This window comes from Biomphalaria glabrata, chromosome 1 (genome assembly GCF_947242115.1).
Source record: "Biomphalaria glabrata chromosome 1, xgBioGlab47.1, whole genome shotgun sequence".
In the NCBI taxonomy this organism is placed as follows: Eukaryota; Metazoa; Mollusca; class Gastropoda; family Planorbidae; genus Biomphalaria; species Biomphalaria glabrata.
Window position 1 is genome coordinate 50,557,424 of NC_074711.1, and position 18,637 is coordinate 50,576,060.

Consider the following 18,637-nt stretch of genomic DNA (forward strand, 5'->3'; position numbering starts at 1 on the left):
AGATGATTTAGAAATAGAAAAACAATATCTTAGAAATGGTTACAAGGCCACGAGCGGGAAAAGCAAAAAAAAAAAAATGTACATATATATATATTCCAAAGGTTTTCAGTTCCCACGTGTAATGGTCATATTTTGGAAACGTCTTCTGGAGGCCCATTAGACTCTTTTTGTCCTCGCCTTAGATTGAAGTTTTCTTGCTTCTGGAAGATGTGCTCCGTTGTGGTTGTATAAGTGCTCTCCTATCCTGAAACCAACTGATGCCAAGTGTTGCTTTCTCTTCGCCATTTAAAAAAAAAAGCTAACCTCTTGTGCTGGTTTTTTCAAGTGATTCCTGATAGCACTTCTATAGCACTTCCCTAGCACTTAGTCCTTTGGGCTTACCGAAAAAAAACTTTAACTGATCCTCTTTACGGGATAGATGCTCCACCGAGTGCAACTTAATAAGATAAGCATTGCTTTCATATTGAGATATGCATAGCTAAAATATTAAACTAGTATACATATAAGCAGACTGACTTGCGGAGGGGTGGTTCATTCCTTTTTTTTTCTTGGTTGAATGGTTTACAGAAAAACCAAGCTTGATAGAAACTGATCCTCATATTAACCCAAACACGAAGAAGTTTTAGCTGCAAGTTGTGTGAAAAGTTTTTTTCATGGCCTCCTGTTCGTCATCTAAAAGCTCTACAGCTACTTTAGTTTTCTAAAAGCAAGCTGTTCTATTTTTAAATAAATATCCTATGCGCATGGTAAATAACCATTTTAAAAACAGGATTAAAGAAAAAACGCGTGCTATTCAGTAAGTTAGGATGACACTCATTACAAAGCAATTGAACTAATTAATGTGTGTGTAATTTGATGAGTGTGAGACAGTGAGCGTACAAGCGACTCTTAGGAGCTGCCTACGAGTTTGTTTATAACACTGACATATTTTTGTTATCTTGATTTTTTAAGTTTGATTTTTTTCGCTATGACAGGAAGTTATTTTCTCTTTTTAAATAAAAAAAAAATTCACCTCTAAATATTTTTTTTAGAACAAAAGATATTTATTTAAAAAATGAAAACTAATGGAAAACTTTATAAGGTCCTAAGGGAGGTAATCTACTTGTTCGTTAAAGATGAACCAAGACCTACTTTTCCCAACACAGTGCCCGCTATTCAAGCAACAACTATTTCTAATAGAACAGAAAGAATACATAAATACTAGTCGACCAATACGCCGCTATTTTGCAAGGCGGCCTTAGGCCTTAGAAAAAGTCCTTAAAATATATGGAATATATAGACAAACATTGACATTTTGGGGTGTCATTCTATATGGAAAAAGCCAAACCTACGCTCGATAAATAAAAACGGCATTATGCATTACTTGAGGTCAACAATTCTCATAGATAGATTAAAACATTTGATAATTCTTGCTATTGAGCGTGATCTATGTAGGAAACAGAATTATTATGATATACTGTATGACTTTGCTACACGCAAGGCTCGTAAAGTAATTCTGTACGTAGTAAAGAATGAATAAAATGCAAAAACAAAATATATTTTCTAATACAAACTCTTAAATTTCACTTATTGTCCGCTTCCCTATCCGAACTTGGCCCCATGAAATTCGTTTCGCATAGGGCCCCACAATGGTTAAGTCCGGTCCTGCTATATAGTGACCTGTAAATACACATAGTAGATTACTTGTTCTCTTTCCATGACTTCTTGGTCACAATGGTTAAGTCTGGCGCTGCTATTTAGTGTTTACTTGTAAAATGTTTTACATGTTTCGGATGTTCCTTCAGAGTTGACGATAGTTTATTCATAGTCCAAACCTCCCGAAGGACGATGGGGGATGGGAGCGGGCAGGGTTTGACAGTCCAGCGCGCAGTCATCCGTATCGACATGTGAATACCCACTTGTTCTCCCCCCCCCTCTTGTTTTTTCGTGGGGTGACTATCCGAAGAAATAAAAGAGTGATCTTTCCTTTACTTCATCTTCTCGTCTAAACTCTTGAGGGAAGAGGAGAATTATATACATAGATAATGACAACAATGAACTTCTAGCAAGATTTTGATAACATCAAGCAATGAACAGACATTGACTTCATTGATTTGTATACTAGTAATGAAACTTCAGTATATTCATGTATACTAGTAATGAAACTTCAGTACATTCATGTATACTAGTAATGAAACTTCAGTCTATCCATGTATAATAGTAATGAAACTTCAGTCTATCCATGTTAACTAGTAATGAAACTTCAGTCTATCCATGTAAACTTATAATGAGTCTCCAGTCTTTTCATGTATACTAGTAATGAAACTTCAGTCTATCCGTGTATACTAGTAATGAAACTTGTGCCTATCCATGTTAACTAGTAATGAAACTTCAGTCTTTTCATGTATACTAGTAATGAAGCTTCAGTCTATTCATGTATACTAGTAATAAAACTTCAGCCTATCCAGGTATACTAGAAATGAAACTTCAGCCTATCCATGTATACTAGTAATGAAACTTCAGCCTATCCAGGTATACTAGTAATAAAACTTCAGTCTATCCATGTATACTAGTAATGAAACTTCAGCCTATCCATGTATACTAGTAATGAAACTTCAGCCTATCCATGTATACTAGTAATGAAACTTCAGCCTATCCAGGTATACTAGTAATAAAACTTCAGCCTATCCATGTATACTAGTAATGAAACTTCAGCCTATCCATGTATACTAGTAATGAAACTTCAGCCTATCCATGTATACTAGTAATGAAACTTCAGCCTATCCATGTATACGAGGCTTATATATTTCTTTGAAACATTCTTTTTATCTAGTTATTTGACATGTCAACCAAATGTTACTTTTTGAGTGACAGCTTAGATACCTAATGGAAAGACGCCTCACTAGAAACATCTATCCAAGTAGCACTAAACTGTTTAAGTCAGAGAACGAAATGATAACAATACATTTCACATGGCGTGTAGGCCACTGTGAGCATTTATCGTCACTACAAAGTCAGAGTTCACGTGAACATCTTTGTGTAAAATGTTGACAATCTCAGCCAAGAAATGTTCACAATGTTTTGTGCCAAGCTGCTCGGTGGCCGTGAAGATGTCGCTCTGCGACTGTCATCAAGTTCTGTGTACACATAAGTTTGTAACTAAAGTCATAGTAAGATTTCCAAAACAAGATAACTAGCAGTCGCTGTAAATATATCCCCTCCCATGTAGTTCTCATGCAATCTTCTCGTGAGATTGGGGGAATATTTTTATAACCTACGTCTGCATCACAATATTTGTATTCCACTACCTAGGTCTACATCACAATGTTTGTATTGTACTACCTACGTCTGCATCACAATATTTGTATTGCACTACAAAGGTCTACATCACAATGTTTGTATTCCATTACCAAGGTCTACATCACAATGTTTGTATTGCACTACCTAGGTCTACATCACAATGTTTGTATTGCACTATCTACGTCTGCATCACAATGTTTGTATTGCACTGCCTACGTCCGCATCACAATGTTTGTATTCCACTACCTACGTCCGCATCACAATGTTTGTATTCCACTACCTACGTCCGCATCACAATGTTTGTATTCCACTACCTACGTCTGCATCACAATGTTTGTATTCCACTACCTACGTCTTCATAACAATGTTTGTATTGCACTATCTACGTCTGCATCACAATGTTTGTATTCCACTACCTACGTCCACATCACAATGTTTGTATTCCACTACCTACGTCTGCATCACAATGTTTGTATTGCACTACCTACGTCTTCATAACAATGCTTGTATTGCACTATCTACGTCTGCATCACAATGTTTGTATTCCACTACCTACGTCTTCATAACAATGTTTGTATTGCACTATCTACGTCTGCATCACAATGTTTGTATTGCACTGCCTACGTCCGCATCACAATGTTTCTATTCCACTACCTACGTCCGCATCACAATGTTTGTATTCCACTACCTACGTCTCCATCACAATGTTTGTATTCCACTACCTACGTCTGCATCACAATGTTTGTATTGCACTATCTACGTCTGCATAACAATGTTTGTATTGCACTACCTACGTCTACATCACAATGTTTGTATTGCACTACCTACGTCTGCATCACAATGTTTGTATTGCACTACCTACGTCTACATCACAATGTTTGTATTGCACTACCTACGTCTGCATCACAATGTTTGTATTCCACTACCTACGTCTGCATCACAATGTTTGTATTGCACTACTTACGTCTGCATCACAATGTTTGTATTGCACTACCTACGTCTACATCACAATGTTTGTATTGCACTACCTAGGTCTACATCACAATGTTTGTATTGTACTACCTACGTCTGCATCACAATGTTTGTATTGCACTACCTACGTCTACATCACAATGTTTGTATTCCACTACCTAGGTCTACATCACAATGTTTGTATTGCACTACCTACGTCTGCATCACAATGTTTGTATTCCACTATCTACGTCTACATCACAATGTTTGTATTGCACTACCTACGTCTACATCACAATGTTTGTATTCCACTACCTAGGTCTACATCACAATGTTTGTATTGCACTACCTACGTCTACATCACAATGTTTGTATTCCACTATCTACGTCTGCATCACAATGTTTGTATTCCACTACCTACGTCTTCATAACAATGTTTGTATTGCACTACCTACGTCTGCATCACAATGTTTGTATTCCACTACCTACGTCTTCATAACAATGTTTGTATTGCACTACCTACGTCTGCATCACAATGTTTGTATTCCACTACCTACGTCTTCATAACAATGTTTGTATTGCACTACCTACGTCTGCATCACAATGTTTGTATTGCACTACCTACGTCCGCATCACAATGTTTGTATTCCACTATCTACGTCCGCATCACAATGTTTGTATTCCACTACCTACGTCTGCATCACAATGTTTGTATTCCACTACCTACGTCTTCATAACAATGTTTGTATTGCACTATCTACGTCTGCATCACAATGTTTGTATTGCACTGCCTACGTCCGCATCACAATGTTTGTATTCCACTACCTACGTCCACATCACAATGTTTGTATTCCACTACCTACGTCTGCATCACAATGTTTGTATTGCACTACCTACGTCTTCATAACAATGTTTGTATTGCAGTATCTACGTCTGCATCACAATGTTTGTATTCCACTACCTACGTCTTCATAACAATGTTTGTATTGCACTATCTACGTCTGCATCACAATGTTTGTATTGCACTTCCTACGTCCGCATCACAATGTTTGTATTCCACAACCTACGTCCGCATCACAATGTTTGTATTCCACTACCTACGTCTCCATCACAATGTTTGTATTCCACTACCTACGTCTGCATCACAATGTTTGTATTGCACTATCTACGTCTGCATAACAATGTTTGTATTCCACTACCTACGTCTGCATCAAAATGTTTGTATTGCACTACCTACGTCTGCATCACAATGTTTGTATTGCACTACCTAGGTCTACATCACAAAAGTTTGTATTGCACTACCTACGTCCGCATCACAATGTTTGTATTCCACTACCTACGTCTGCATCAAAATGTTTGTATTGCACTACCTACGTCTGCATCACAATGTTTGTATTGCACTACCTAGGTCTACATCACAAAAGTTTGTATTGCACTACCTACGTCCGCATCACAATGTTTGTATTCCACTACCTACGTCCACATCACAATGTTTGTATTCCACTACCTACGTCTGCATCACAATGTTTGTATTCCACTACCTACGTCTCCATCACAATGTTTGTATTGCACTACCTACGTCTGCATCACAATGTTTGTATTCCACTACCTACGTCTCCATCACAATGTTTGTATTCCACTACCTACGTCTGCATCACAATGTTTGTATTGCACTATCTACGTCTGCATAACAATGTTTGTATTCCACTACCTACGTCTGCATCACAATGTTTGTATTGCACTACCTACGTCTGCATCACAATGTTTGTATTGCACTACCTAGGTCTACATCACAATGTTTGTATTGCACTACCTACGTCTGCATCACAATGTTTGTATTCCACTACCTACGTATTCATAACAATGTTTGTATTGCACTACCTACGTCTGCATCACAATGTTTGTATTCCACTACCTACGTATTCATAAAAATGTTTGTATTGCACTACCTAGGTCTACATCACAATGTTTGTATTGCACTACCTACGTCTCCATCACAATGTTTGTATTCCACTACCTACGTCTCCATCACAATGTTTGTATTCCACTACCTACGTCTGCATCACAATGTTTGTATTGCACTATCTACGTCTGCATAACAATGTTTGTATTCCACTACCTACGTCTGCATCACAATGTTTGTATTGCACTACCTACGTCTGCATCACAATGTTTGTATTGCACTACCTAGGTCTACATCACAATGTTTGTATTGCACTACCTACGTCTGCATCACAATGTTTGTATTGCACTACCTAGGTCTACATCACAATGTTTGTATTGCACTATCTACGTCTGCATAACAATGTTTGTATTCCACTACCTACGTCTGCATCACAATGTTTGTATTGCACTACCTACGTCTGCATCACAATGTTTGTATTGCACTACCTAGGTCTACATCACAATGTTTGTATTGCACTACCTACGTCCGCATCACAATGTTTGTATTCCACTACCTACGTCCACATCACAATGTTTGTATTCCACTACCTACGTCTGCATCACAATGTTTGTATTCCACTACCTACGTATTCATAACAATGTTTGTATTGCACTACCTACGTCTGCATCACAATGTTTGTATTGCACTACCTACGTCTGCATCACAATGTTTGTATTGCACTACCTACGTCTCCATCACAATGTTTGTATTCCACTACCTACGTCTCCATCACAATGTTTGTATTCCACTACCTACGTCCACATCACAATGTTTGTATTCCACTACCTACGTCTGCATCACAATGTTTGTATTCCACTACCTACGTCTGCATCACAATGTTTGTATTGCACTACCTACGTCTGCATCACAATGTTTGTATTGCACTACCTAGGTCTACATCACAATGTTTGTATTGCACTACCTACGTCTGCATCACAATGTTTGTATTGCACTACCTAGGTCTGCATCACAATGTTTGTATTCCACTACCTACGTATTCATAACAATGTTTGTATTGCACTACCTACGTCTGCATCACAATGTTTGTATTCCACTACCTACGTATTCATAACAATGTTTGTATTGCACTACCTAGGTCTACATCACAATGTTTGTATTGCACTACCTACGTCTCCATCACAATGTTTGTATTCCACTACCTACGTCTGCATCACAATGTTTGTATTGCACTATCTACGTCTGCATAACAATGTTTGTATTCCACTACCTACGTCTGCATCACAATGTTTGTATTGCACTACCTACGTCTGCATCACAATGTTTGTATTGCACTACCTACGTCTGCATCACAATGTTTGTATTGCACTACCTAGGTCTACATCACAATGTTTGTATTGCACTACCTACGTCTGCATCACAATGTTTGTATTCCACTACCTACGTATTCATAACAATGTTTGTATTGCACTACCTACGTCTGCATCACAATGTTTGTATTCCACTACCTACGTATTCATAACAATGTTTGTATTGCACTACCTAGATGTACATCACAATGTTTGTATTGCACTACCTAGGTCTACATCACAATGTTTGTATTGCACTACCTAGGTCTACATCACAATGTTTGTATTGCACTACCTACGTCTGCATCACAATGTTTGTATTCCACTACCTACGTCTCCATCACAATGTTTGTATTCCACTACCTACGTCTGCATCACAATGTTTGTATTGCACTATCTACGTCTGCATAACAATGTTTGTATTCCACTACCTACGTCTGCATCACAATGTTTGTATTGCACTACCTACGTCTGCATCACAATGTTTGTATTGCACTACCTACGTCTGCATCACAATGTTTGTATTCCACTACCTACGTCTGCATCACAATGTTTGTATTCCACTACCTACGTCTGCATCACAATGTTTGTATTCCACTACCTACGTCTGCATCACAATGTTTGTATTCCACTACCTACGTCTGCATCACAATATTTGTATTGCACTACCTACGTCTGCATCACAATGTTTGTATTGCACTACCTACGTCTGCATCACAATGTTTGTATTGCACTACCTACGTCTGCATCACAATGTTTGTATTGCACTACCTACGTCTGCATCACAATGTTTGTATTGCACTACCTACGTCTGCATCACAATGTTTGTATTGCACTACCTACGTCTGCATCACAATGTTTGTATTGCACTACCTACGTCTGCATCACAATGTTTGTATTGCACTACCTACGTCTGCATCACAATGTTTGTATTCCACTACCTACGTCTGCATCACAATGTTTGTATTCCACTACCTACGTCTCCATCACAATGTTTGTATTCCACTACCTACGTCTGCATCACAATGTTTGTATTGCACTACCTACGTCTGCATCACAATGTTTGTATTGCACTACCTAGGTCTACATCACAATGTTTGTATTGCACTACCTACGTCTGCATCACAATGTTTGTATTCCACTACCTACGTATTCATAACAATGTTTGTATTGCACTACCTACGTCTGCATCACAATGTTTGTATTCCACTACCTACGTCTGCATCACAATGTTTGTATTGCACTACCTACGTCTGCATCACAATGTTTGTATTGCACTATCTACGTCTGCATCACAATGTTTGTATTCCACTACCTACGTCTACATCACAATGTTTGTATTCCACTACCTACGTCTGCATCACAATGTTTGTATTGCACTATCTACGTCTGCATCACAATGTTTGTATTGCACTACCTAGGTCTACATCACAATGTTTGTATTCCACTATCTAATGTATCTGATGTACTTACATATATTTTGTCCTGGAGATATCTGGATGATATCTCACGCAATAAGATATCTTCATCTAAATCAGCTATAGTGGACAAATCTTCAATGTCTCCTCTTTCTGAGTCCATCGTACATCAGTTTAGTTCCAAATTTACAATAACATGTTAGTGCTACCTCTGAAATAAAGATTTAAAAACAGACCTAATCAACTAAATTAGTTACAGTAAGATTTGAACTAGATCTAAATGGAAACGTCTGAAGCTGACTTGAATATAATCACAGAGGGAGTTTTGCAATGTTAAATGTATAAGGTCGCCAACTTTTCCAATTACAGATGGATCAGATTTCGATATTTAGAAATAGACCTAGGTTTCTGCGTCAAGATTTTTTAAGAGACCCTCTCCCAGGCCGGTCAGCTTGACACCTGAATGTATGCAAACATGAACAATAAGAAACACAATGTGTGGTTAAAACAAACTATAGTTGAATGAATTGTTGCCAATAAGAAACACAATGTGTGGTTAAAACAAACTATAGTTGAATGAATTGTTGACAATAACAAGAAATGCTGAGAGGTACTTATAAAATTAGGCTAAGAAGGAGTGCTTGAAAAGGTTGTAAGGCGCCTATTTGAAACATTTTACATGACAAATGAAACTCATCTATAGAATGACACTTTGATTGTCATGTTGTTTTTATAAAACCGCTTTCAGTGATAAAGATTATCTTCGTCATGGCAGTAGCCAGGGGAGGGAGATCGGGTTTCAATCCCTATTTTTGACTGTTGTTTTTCTTTCATTTTGATTATAAAGCTTATATCAACTCTGTCTGTCTGTCTGGTCAAATGTTTGTAAACGTTACTTCTTCAATCTCGGCTTAAGTCAAAACTTTGCACAACAATGAATAAAAAAAAAAAAAAAGCAAAAAAAAAAGTGTCAATTGGTCATTAATTATTCTGTTTGGTATCGAACAAAGGAAAGAAATAGTTCTTGACAGAAGTGGTGGTATAAGCTGATTTAGTTCCCTTTATACTTTATGTAGAGAATTAGGTCGTCGCTTAAAAGCTTGAGACTAACACTAGATAGCATCGCTGGCACAGTGGTTAGTGTATTGGCTTGAAGAGGCTTGAACCCTCCAATTGAAATTCTAGTCGTGCAATTTTTTTAAATAAGATACATTTAAAAAGCTACCACGGTAACCTTCAACCTTTAACCTCCTTCTTTCTCCCCTCCCTTCTTCTTCTCGACTGGTCCAGACAAGTGATAGGATCATAGCGTACTGAGACAAGTGATAGGATCATAGCGTACTGAGACAAGTGATAGGATCATAGCGTACTGAGACAAGTGATAGGATCATAGCGTACTGAGACAAGTGATAGGATCATAGCGTACTGAGACAAGTGATAGGATCATAGCGTACTGAGACAAGTGATAGGATCATAGCGTACTGAGACAAGTGATAGGATCATAGCGTACTGAGACAAGTGATAGGATCATAGCGTACTGAGACAAGTGATAGGATCATAACGTACTGAGACAAGTGATAGGATCATAACGTACTGAGACAAGTGATAGGATCATAGCGTACTGAGACAAGTGATAGGATCATAGCGCATTGAGAAACATCAAATTGCGCTAAACAAAAACAATTTGGTGAAAATTTTTCTAATCGCACAGATTTATTATTGTTAGTCTAGAGTCTAGATCAATAACAAATTTAATTACACATTTGATTGAACCTATTGATACAATTACACTTAATATCTATAAGCTTTGTTTTTTTTAAAGTATTGTTTTTTTTTTTTGTTCTAGTTAAATACATTGAAAAGAGATTCGATCTCTGTACGCTGTGTTGAAACTTTACAAAGCCAGCGACAGTTAAAAAAAAGTTTACTGATGATTTATTGCTAGGCTGCTTATTACAAATATCTACTTCAGCCATTATTTAGAGGTAAGCCCATGGAATGATCTCGGCTAAATTGTATGGGTCGCATTAACAATTTATTAATGACAGTCTCCATAGGTTGAATAATAAAACTATGTCACATAACCAATACCCTTCTGCAATGAAACAGATTTATAGTCAATGGACTATTGAAAAACTTACTGACTCCATTAAGACAAAGAGATAATTACTGCTACCCTCTCTTTGTCTCTCTCTCTTTCCGGCCCCACCTCCTCACTTTAGTCACACTAATGTATTCATTATATATTGTCCATACCAATGAACTGTATTGATTCTGTTAAACCCCCTCCCATCCCCTTTTGCACACACACACACAAAATAGAGAGCATTAAAAAAAAACACACTACTCACAAGAAAGCTTTTGTCACGTGACTTTCAAGTCTAACAACTTGTGTGTAAATAAACAACACCATATGATCAAGTTGACACCAGAAGATCACATCTACACGAGACATAGCGCTACATCATGGTCATAATGGTATACACTCTTTTTTTTTTTTTTGCTTAGTTCGAGCTTACAGGTAGCCTACACATCGTAAATCCTTTAGAGATCAATCAACGCGTGACCGTGACACATGGACAATGCACTTGACGTTGCAAAGCATTTTTTGTATGACTATTGTTTCGTTGACTGTTATTTTTAACTCTCTTGACAGCGAGTGTCAACACTTCTAGCAAGTATGAGCTCACTGTTAAGACATACGTCTGTATCACTGGCGGATCCAGAGGGAGCGCCCCCCCCCCCCGCCCGGCCCGGCCCGGCCCGGCGAATTTTCATAGAACTTTTTACACAATCTATGTAATGTAATAAGTATTTACTTTTCTGACTATACTATACAAACCAGTATTACCCACCGACTTCGTCCGTTGATTTCTATCCAGGCTGTGTGTTTATTTTGCCATGGACCCCTCCCTCAACATTATAATGGAGCCCCTCCCTTTTTTGTTTACTTATAACAATATACCTAGAAAAAGTTAAACGCCCCCCCCCCCCATACTTATTTAATTCTAGTATGTATTGCGTTGCATTGGACTAGCCCGTAAATTCGAGTATCACTTCCCCTATCCCTCCCCCCCCCCCCAACTCTCCTCGGTAAATAAAAGGACATAGTCTTATTTACACTATATGATATTTGATAGGTTCTATGATATTGTTTGGCCTGGGCCCTTTTTTCTTATTACACCATGCTACACTGGCGGATCCAGGGGGGGGGCGGTAGGGGCGATCGCCCCCCCCCACTCGGCCGAAGGGGGGGGGGCGGACGAATTTTAGTATAGAAGTCACACAATTTATATACGAATTTATTACTTATGTTAATAATATATACTAATTATTTATATTTCAAACTATTTTTAGATTATTTCGCCCCCCCTCTCTAGTATGTTGGCCGATTTGGTGGGGTCGGGAGGGGGCGATAGAAATCAATCCGCCCCCCCCCCAACCATAAACTTTTGAGTGGGGGGGGGCGGTCCAATTTATTTGTAGAAATCACAGCTTGCTAAAAGAATCAGTTAAATATCTATATGATTAAAACATGTTATTGATATTTTAACCGATCTTTATATTATGTCGTTTCCCTGTTGTTCGATTGGTGTGTGTGTGTGGGGGGGGGCGAAACCTCTACTGCCCTTCCCACCTAAACCCTTTGAGTGGGGGGGGGGGGGCGGTCCTACTTTTATGGAGAAATCATAGTTTGTGAACAAGATTAGTTGAATTGATATATAAATTTGATATTATGTCGCTCCCCTTCTGGTATCTTGGCCGATTCGGTGGGGTAAGGGGGGGGCGATTGCATGTACTGCCCTCCCCGCTCTAGCCCTCTGAGTGGGGAGTGGTCCTATTTGTATGGAGGAATCATAGTTTGTGAACAAAAATAGTTGAATATCTATATAATTGATATGTGAAACCATTTGTATATTATGTCGCACCACACTCTAATCTCAAATTTTATGATTAGTAAACATAAAATGAAAAAGGAAAAAGGTGGGAGGGGCGATACATGCCATCTCCTTTCCCTCATCGGACAAAGCAATAATTTTTCTTTTTGTATTATAGTTAAGAAATTACAAAATGTAAAAAAAATCAGCCACTAATATAATTTATATATGCTGTAAATTAAATTCTTATATCGAGTCACCCCACCCTTATTCTTTAATGCCAAATGCAATCATTAGCAGAAATTATAAAAAGGAGCGAGGATAAATCGTTTTCATTCTACCGCCCCTCCCATTTCCAGACAGAGTTTATGTAATTTCACATGATTTTATCATAATTATTTTAAGAAAGACTTTGGAAAAGTTAGAATTCAAACAAAAATTTTCAGTATGAGTCACGATTGAGATGAGTACCTTTTTTTCCAACCTTTACTCAATCTAATATTTTTCTAGTTAAATTTGGGACTATAACTCACAATTTATGCTTGAATTTTATTGAATATTATTTATCGAATTTTTTTTTCGGAGGCGATCCTCAAAGCCTTAATCTAAATATGTGGGGTATCTGATCTTTTCAAGGAACAAATCGGTTTTATTTGCAATGTATTAAGGGCGTATAAATTCAAATTAGAATATTTTTCAAGTACAACATTATTCAAAAAGTCCTTTTTTAATAGGGTGAATAATGAGCTTTAGGTAAGGAGAATGCGTTTATTCAGTGAAGAATGCAAGAAAACGCTTTTAGCGTCGGGGCTTCGCCCCGAAACTCACTGATGAATAGTGAGCTGAAGTTGTCAGGAGCAGGCGTTTCTGCAGTGAAAAATGCAAGAAAACGCTTTTATCGTCGGGGCTTCGCCACGAATTTCACTGATGAATAGTGAGCTGTAGATGTCAGGAGCAGGCGTTTCTGCAGTGAAGAATGCAAGAAAACGCTTTTGGCGTCGGGGCTACGCCCCGAACTCCACTGATAGATAAAGAGCTGTAGATGTCAGGAGCAGGCGTTTCTGCAGTGAAGAATGCAAGAAAACGCTTTTGGCGTCGGGGCTACGCCCCGAACTCCACTGATGGATAAAGAGCTGTAGATGTCAGGAGAATGCGTTTCTGCAGTGAAGAATGCAAGAAAATACTGAGAAATACTGCTGAATTATTCTTATATATATATATATATGCTTTACGGACGTTTATGCATAGGGTTAGGGTTTACTGGGCGTTAGGGTTAGGGTTTACTGGGCGTTAGGGTTAGGGTTTACTGGGCGTTAGGGTTAGGGTTTACTGGGCGTTAGGGTTAGGGTTTGGAAAAAAATCGCCCCCCCCCCCCCACTCCAAAGTTCTGGATCCGCTAGTGCCATGCTAAGGCTTCGTTTTGGCGCGAAATACATTATGTAAGTTTATTGTATTATTTCTTTTAAAAGAATTATTCATATCTTGGTTTTGCATGAGTGTTTGTGTTAAGACATATTTTTCACGTACTAAATGTAAATGTGTGTTTGTTTTTCACATCATTTTCTTTAATAAACATTTTGGCTGGTGTAGGCCTATGTGTGTTTATTAAGAGGCACACTTTTATTTTCAAAAACGTTTTTTAAGATATTACTTTAAAATTAAAAACAAAATGAAACGATGATAGACTAAAAATTGATGCAATTATTTGTTTACATTAACATTGGTGTATTGAATGACTGTATGGTATCTCCAGCTATACATACCAAACACTTGCTAATATAAGTAAAAATATAATACATGTACCATGTTTCTCAAAATACTTTAAGTTAAGTATACATAGACACCATGGTTATTTGCCTAAGTCGCTGGAATTCAAGGGTTCATTAAAAAAAAAGCTACGTGCTTATTAAATTATCGTCAAATGATATCTCGCGCCAAAACGTCCCGTCGCCAAAACGGCTCGCGCCAAAACGTCCCGTCGCCAAAACGGCGGCGCCAAAACGTCACGTACCGATCGACACTCATTTTAAAGTCGTGCCATCAGCTGACTGTATTGTAACTCAACTATAACACTCATTTTAAAGTCGTGTCATCAGCTGACTGTATTGTAACTCAACTATAACACTCATTTTAAAGTCGTGCCATCAGCTGACTGTATTGTAACTCAACTATAACACTCATTTTAAAGTCGTGCCATCAGCTGACTGTATTGTAACTCAACTATAACACTCATTTTAAAGTCGTGCCATCAGCTGACTGTATTGTAACTCAACTATAACACTCATTTTAAAGTCGTGTCATCAGCTGACTGTATTGTAACTCAACTATAACACTCATTTTAAAGTCGTGTCATCAGCTGACTGTATTGTAACTCAACTATAAGAACAAATGAACGTTTTATTTGGGAAATGAATTTATAGGAGAAAGTTGAGGGGGGGGGGGTGACACCGTGAAATCACCGCACCGAGTGAAACTGACCCTGCCTTTAAGGAATAATATAAAGTAAGAGATAAAAAGAAGAGAAAGCAATATGTAGACATTTAAGGACGCTATAGAATCAATGGACCCTATGACAAACGTTAGGAAGCTAAAAGAGATTGTCAACTAAATTACACAATTGGAAAAATGCACACAAATCCTTTTTTTAAACAAAGCTTAAGTGTAATTGTGACAATCTGCTTGGATCAGTCATGTGATGAAATTCGTAATCAATCTAGATTAACAATAATACATCTTTGCGATTAGAAATATTTTACCAATTGTTTTTGTTTAGCGCAATTTCATTCTTTTAGCTTTCTCAATACTCTAAGTGCCTATCACTGTCTCAATGCTCTAAGTGCCTATCACTTTCTCAATGCTCTAAGTGCCTATCACTTTCTCAATGCTCTAAGTGCCTATCACTTTCTCAATACTCTAAGTGCCTATCAGTTTCTCAATACTCTATGTGCCTATCACTTTCTCAATGCTCTAAGTGCCTATCACTTTCTCAATGCTCTAAGTGCCTATCACTTTCTCAATGCTCTAAGTGCCTATCACTTTCTCAATGCTCTTAGTGCCTATCAGTTTCTCAATACTCTAAGTGCCTATCACTTTCTCAATGCTCTAAGTGCCTATCACTTTCTCAATACTCTAAGTGCCTATCACTTTCTCAATGCTCTAAGTGCCTATCACTTTCTCAATGCTCTAAGTGCCTATCACTTTCTCAATGCTCTAAGTGGCTATCACTTTCTCAATGCTCTAAGTGCCTATCACTTTCTCAATACTCTAAGTGCCTATCACTTTCTCAATGCTCTAAGTGCCTATCACTTTCTCAATACTCTAAGTGCCTATCACTTTCTCAATGCTCTAAGTGCCTATCACTTTCTCAATGCTCTAAGTGCCTATCACTTTCTCAATGCTCTAAGTGCCTATCACTTTCTCAATGCTCTAAGTGCCTATCAGTTTCTCAATACTCTAAGTGCCTATCACTTGTCTGGGCCAGTTGGAAAAACAAAAAAGCGGGGAAAGAGAGAAAGAAGAAGGCATCTGTGATCTGTGTGAATGTTACCGTCATCGCTTTTGAAATGCATTTAAAAAAAAAAAAGTTGTACGACTTTAATGCCAACACGATGGCTTAAGCCTCCTCAAGCCAATACACTAACCACTGTGCCTGCTAAGTGCTTATGAGAATAGAATGTTTCATAGCTATTGTTAGTTTCAAACTTTTAAGTGACGACGTAATTCTCTACACAAATTATTAAGGGGACTAATTCAACTTATACTACCACATCTGCCAAGTACAATTTCTTTCCCTTGTTCGATACCAAAACGAGATAATTAAATACCATTATTTAATTAACTAATTGGTTAATTATTTTTTTTTTTTACTGATTCTTTTTTTTAAGTTACAAGAAACAATTGTGCGAAATTTCAACTTGATCCGAAATAAGTGTGTGGGAGAAATAATGTGTACAAACATTTTTACCAGACACACAAACAGAGTGAGTTGGTCTAAACTTTGTAATTACTTTAAGATACAAACAGCACAGTTTTAATTTTATTTTGTTTCTGCGGTGCTAAAATATGCGCAATAACGATCAAGTGCTTTTAAAACTAAATAGCTTATCGGTGCTTCCGTATTTTGTAAACACCCGGGACTCCATTTAGGAAAATCCCCTATAGTCAAGGATAGTGTTACCGTCACAAGAGGAGCATATCCTTTTCTATTTCTGACATAGTTCTTCTGGTCTGATTCAAGACCAATTCAAGTACAGATGACAAAGGGAAGAGTATTTAGTGCACAATAGATTGCTAGTAGATAATTGTAATAGATAGGCGGAATAATAGTAAGCTAAGCAATGACATCATAACTACTTAGATTGATAGTTTAGCAATGACATCATAACTACGTAGATTGATAGTTTAGCAATGACATCATAACTTCGTAGATTGATAGTTTAGCAATGACATCATAGCTACGTAGATTGATAGTTTAGCAATGACATCATAGCTACGTAGATTGATAGTTTAGCAATGACATCATAGCTACGTAGATTGATAGTTTAGCAATGACATCTTAGCTACGTAGATTGATAGTTTAGCAATGACATCATAGCTACGTAGATTGATAGTTTAGCAATGACATCATAGCTACGTAGATTGATAGTTCAGTAATGACATCATAGCTACGTAGATTGATAGTTTAGCAATGACATTATAGCTACGTAGATTGATAGTTTAGCAATGACATTATAGCTACGTAGATTGATAGTTTAGCAATGACATTATAGCTACGTTGATTGATAAAACAACATCATAGCTACGTAGATAGATAGTACAGCAAAGGCATCATTACTATATAGAAATTAGGAGGCATAAAATTAAAGGCAAATTTGTAAATCTTATTTGTTAGCAAATTACAATTGTTTTATTAACATGCATATTTTATGCTTGTCGATAGTATCTAGTGCTAAGTATAACATCAAAAAAAAGTGTTAGAGCTAGGATGTAGACTTACACTATTGGGGTCACAGGCGGATAGGGTTAACATAGCGAAATATTGTCATCTTTCTTAATCTTAGGAGTCAAAACTCAAAACAATTCTCATAATAAAGTTGTTTCTAGTTTCTAGAGAAATTTTCATAATATATCTATTTATACAAAAATATTTTAATGATCACTTATTAAAGTTTCTGCTCACAGTTTCGGTGATTTACATTTTCATGAATTGAAAAACAACGTTCAAATATAGGCCTTCAGCTATCTTTAAAAAGGTGAGAAACTCGACTCTGCCTTTCAATGGTTGCTAATTAGAATGTCTCCGGCCTTGAACTACTTATAGTTCTGATAGTAATTTCTTCAATTAAGTGCCTAAAAAGGCTTATGTCTACTAATTGATTCGAAAATGTCTACTTACCTTATTAATTTGAAAGGATTCTGTACCATGCAGAATAATCTGAACAGGTTTGTTATGTACCTCGACTGTCTTGAGAAAGTAATCCTTAAAGGACAGGATATTAGACCGGGGATTCCCTTTCATTTTTATTGCGGGCTTCATTATTGTACGAGAGATCGTGAATGGCAGTTGAATTAGTTGACTTAATATAGACTCGTTTCTCTAGCTGAGGTAACACACGCACACAGTCCACACTTTGCGGTAGGCACTGGCCTACACATTTACACTAGTTAACAGATTTAACCTTATTTATTAGGAACGTATACTTTTTAAAAATGAATTTAAAGTTTGTTTGTTTATTATTGGGGGATGGTGAGATTTTTTAACCAAGGAATACGAATGTGACGCATTTGAGTCTTTGATTTTATTGTGAATCGAAATTGATCGTAGCTAAGTTATTATAGTTGGTCATTTTCTTGGACTTT

General features: G+C 37.3%; 1 protein-coding gene across 4 annotated transcripts in view; it reads right to left on the reverse strand.

The window, feature by feature from the left end:
* The window catches only part of LOC106066414 (myosin-IIIb-like), a 45,807-nt gene extending 27,426 nt beyond the window's left edge, over positions 1–18,381 (reverse strand). The window contains exons 1-2 of one of the 4 annotated variants that reach the window (XM_056041932.1): positions 18,174–18,381; positions 8,956–9,111 (exon numbers count right to left, since the gene is read on the reverse strand). In XM_056041932.1, the coding sequence (XP_055897907.1) occupies positions 8,956–9,063 (108 nt within the window). In that variant the 5' untranslated portion in view covers positions 9,064–9,111; positions 18,174–18,381. Of the gene's footprint in view, positions 1–8,955; positions 9,112–11,251; positions 11,473–18,173 lie in introns of those variants that run through there. The other 3 variants (XM_056041917.1, XM_056041911.1, XM_056041927.1) reach the window with 3 other exon arrangements.
* Between the last annotated feature and the right edge of the window lie 256 nt (positions 18,382–18,637).